The sequence below is a fragment of the Meleagris gallopavo genome, chromosome 1, assembly GCF_000146605.3.
Source record: "Meleagris gallopavo isolate NT-WF06-2002-E0010 breed Aviagen turkey brand Nicholas breeding stock chromosome 1, Turkey_5.1, whole genome shotgun sequence".
In the NCBI taxonomy this organism is placed as follows: domain Eukaryota; kingdom Metazoa; phylum Chordata; class Aves; order Galliformes; family Phasianidae; genus Meleagris; species Meleagris gallopavo.
The window spans coordinates 138,456,424-138,460,172 of record NC_015011.2 but is presented as its reverse complement, the minus strand read 5'-3'; the positions used below and the strand labels follow the sequence as shown (position 1 = coordinate 138,460,172).

The 3,749-nt window shown below is 38.5% G+C and overlaps 1 protein-coding gene across 1 annotated transcript; it reads right to left on the bottom strand.

The window, feature by feature from the left end:
• Positions 1–49: 49 nt before the first annotated feature.
• On the bottom strand, positions 50–3,744 carry LOC104917427 (protein O-glucosyltransferase 2; the record flags this gene model as incomplete). Its single annotated transcript, XM_019612041.2, has 4 exons — positions 50–375; positions 1,125–1,330; positions 1,772–1,977; positions 3,704–3,744. Coding segments are annotated over 4 exons (549 nt in total), but the record flags the coding sequence as incomplete, so codon positions are not given.
• Between the last annotated feature and the right edge of the window lie 5 nt (positions 3,745–3,749).

Sequence of the window (3,749 nt, the reverse complement as noted above, 5' to 3'; positions counted from 1 at the left end):
TCGTATAACTTCGTATAATGTATGTCTATTACGTAAGTTTATTTTACGGTTTTTTTTTTTTCCAGATTATTTCCTAGAAAAGAGTCTGTGCAGTGCTTTTTGCTCGAGTTTCCCCACATGCCACTGATGGGACTTTAGTGCTTCCCAACTTAAAGGAAAATTAATCTGGTCTTTCCATTATCAAGAAAATAAGAGCTTTTTAAGAGAAACATCAACAAATTATATTGAAGTGTACTTGTTAAGCAAAAGTCTAAAAATTAGAACATACAGAATAAAGGACTATATTGATATACTCACTTTTCTTGTCAAAGAAAGAAGTATAGCATCCATGAAAATTCTGAAGCCAACATGTTCCCCATACGTCTTTATATAAACCTAAAAATAATCCAAATATTTTACTGGTCTGGTACTTTAAACATCAGAGAATGGCTGACGCAATTTGTAGCTTTTTTAATAACTTAGTAACTAGTCAGACTGTTTGGTTTATAGATTTATTAATCAGCTGGGACACTTTACAAATCTCTCTCTAATTCATGATGGGAAAGGAGTGGGGTGGAAGATATGTTTTGCTTGTTTTTGTAGACATTTTAGATCTGTCTCATGGAAACAGAAACTGGTTGTTGGTTTCTATTGTATTTTATTGTTCTCACATCCATAACAAACTACTGAAGTAAGTACAGTTTTATTACAGAGAACTGTAGCTCTGATCTCAGTTGAGCTAGGTGGTATTTCTTCACCTCTGAGTTATACACAATGTAGTTCACTGATGGATGATCATGACACTCCATGGTAATATTACAGAGAACAGGAAACAGAACTACTATTTAAGAGACTTAGTTCTATTCCCAGTACTCATACTGATTGCTCAAAAAGTAATTTGCCTTCACTGTGCTTCAATTGCTTTAGTTGTAACATGGACAAAAAGCATTTTACAAAGCAGAACAGATATTAATAGCTTATATACAAACTGCAAAGAATTCAGTTCCAAGGACAGAGAAGCCAGCAAAAGAAATTTCTTAAAGAATAGATAACAAGAGGCCTTTCAACTGGAAACAGCCAAGAATCCTAATTTTATCACTTGCCACCAAATTCCCACAAGTACTTCAGATCAACCCATACTGTACCTCATTGTCTTTGATGGTGTAATGACACAAGCTCTGTCTTTGTCCAAACCTCTGTGGGATTTCTATTGCAATCTTATCTGGATCAACAACAGGAAAATTTGCTAGGTCTCTCTGAATCTGTGGAAAGACCTGAGGACAGTTCATTTCTTCCAGCCATACATTGCTCTCCTCTTGAGGGCAGTCACAGTTTTCATGGTAAACTGGCCCTGTTAGGAACACATTTAACATTTTTTTTTTGTTCAGTAAGTCACAGTATAAAGCTACTGAGATCAGAAAAGAGAGTCAGGCACTGGGTGCTAGTACTTTAGGGCCAAATCTTCAGCAACTCTAAGTAGCTGGGCTGTTGGCTTTTTTCTTTTTTTTACTACAATGGAGTGATGCCTATCTACATCAGCTTCTATGTAAACCCTCCACATATACTTGCTTGGAATTAGATTCACAGCATTTGTTCCTTTTTATTATAATGAATAGTACACATAGGACACTTACAAATAGTCCATAATTCAAATGGGATTTGATAGTCCTCAACATTTCCAGAGAAGTGCTGAGGCCCTGCAGAATTCTATGCTAATCCTTGAAAACACTCCAGGAGACAGTTCCTAAGAAAAAGCCACAATATGAAATCTATGCAGTGTGCTGCTTCTTACCTTTTAAAATATATGGAGACTTCGCAACATGTTTATCTTTGATTTTGACTTCTATCCTCAGGCTTTTGTAGCTTGCATACATCCTATATCTCACAATGAAGGAACCATCTTTCCTGTCCAAAACTTGCACACCAACTCGAGTGAACTGTTCATCAGGAGCAGTGATTTTCACCTGGAATGCATTTTCACCTGGTGATGAAGTGAACCTACCAAGAGAATAAGCAAGAACTTAAATAAGAAGCAAACACACAACAGTTTTCTTACTTTTCTCCATTATTTTTAAAGTCGACGGGTTTCTAATGACTTCACTGAGCACTACTAAGTCTTTATCAGCACATCCTAATGTTCGCAAAGCAGGCATGATTTTCCTGAAGATAATTTTTGTCAGGTTACCTCAAATGAGTCATGCTCTTAGAAACACTAGATATCAAAACATTTCAACTCAGGTATTCATGAACATATCTTGAAAACTACTTGCTGCTCTACATACTGAACAGTGTTGGAAATACGGTCTTTGCTTTGAATACTTGGGAACAGAGTACCTTTAAAAATCCAGTGGAGAGTGGAGCTCTTGGTTAGTAATAGCTCAAATGTAAAATAAGAAAGTAGAAAGCACAGAAATAAATGGATCTTGGTGGATATAATAATATATATATATATATATATATATATATCAGAACAAGTTTCATTTTACCAGCTTAGCAGTACTGGTTTGGTTTGTTTTTTTCATACTTGGAAGCAAAATAATTCCAGTTTATTCCTTTTCCAGATATTACTTAGAGAAGTAAAGAATGAATTAAACTTCTAATAAAGTTTGCAATCCTTCATCTTTATGGAAGGTTGTGAGGGGAAAAAAGGGATATCACAAGTGCTGGTGTTTTGGTAGGGAAAAAAATACTGTAGCAGGACCACATCATTCAATTATGTACTTGTCCAGACCTACAAGAGAGCTGCCAATTCAATTGGAAATATTTGCTGTCCAAGATAAGTTGAATTGGCAGCTGCCAGGCTTGTGAGGTCAGGACTTATCTCCTGTAGGAAGATGCAGAAGAGGTATGGAGAACCTTGTCATATCCCAATACTGGGCTGAGATGTGGCTGAGGCATCTCTCTAGACCTAGGAATTGAGAAGTCTTGGAGCAATCACTATGGAATCAGAGTAATGTGGAGTCCATTCCTGTAAGGGTACCTGGATAAAGCCACGCAGCCCTGCTTAGGAAGGAAATGAGAAGGTACACTGATGAAATGGAAAGCCACATGTTTCTTCTGAACACTGAAGTTTACCTACTTAATTACTACAAATCACAGAATTGTTCAAGTTAGAGAGTCTTAAAGGCCATCTAGTCCAACTCCCCTATAATGCACAGGGACACCTACAGCTGGATCAGGTTGCTCAGAGTCCCGCCCAGCCTGATCTTGAATGTCTACGAGGACGGAGCATCCACCACCATGAAGTCACCTAATGGTCTGCATACATTAGCATACACTCTAAATGACTCTAGTGATCTGGAGCCATCCTGTGTGAGAAAAACACTTATATTTATAACAGTGGAAATAGGCAGGACACTCACATAGCTAAACTGTAAATTAAACACCCCAGTTACTGCTATGTATTTGATAAAGCTGATAAAATCATAAATTGTTGCCTGGACCAATGATACACTGTTTAGCATTTTAGGTTTTTTCATCTCATCCCCTTGCTAGTATACAAGCAAACACATCAGAAGCTGCTCGGGGAAGGTCACACGCCTGGTGTGGGGAGGTAAACGCCGGAGTAGGGCAAACAGAAAAACCCAGTTTTTCCCTCCTCGTAATTCATTTCATCATCTTGACCGGCAGCGGGAAGGCGGACGACTCCCCCGAGGTAACAAAGTAACTTTTCGACCGATTTCTCGCGCTTTTCCTCCCTGCGGGGAACAGCTGCCGCACTTACCTCCGCCCCTCGGTGTCCACGGCCTGCAGGTAGAAGTAGCGCGCGG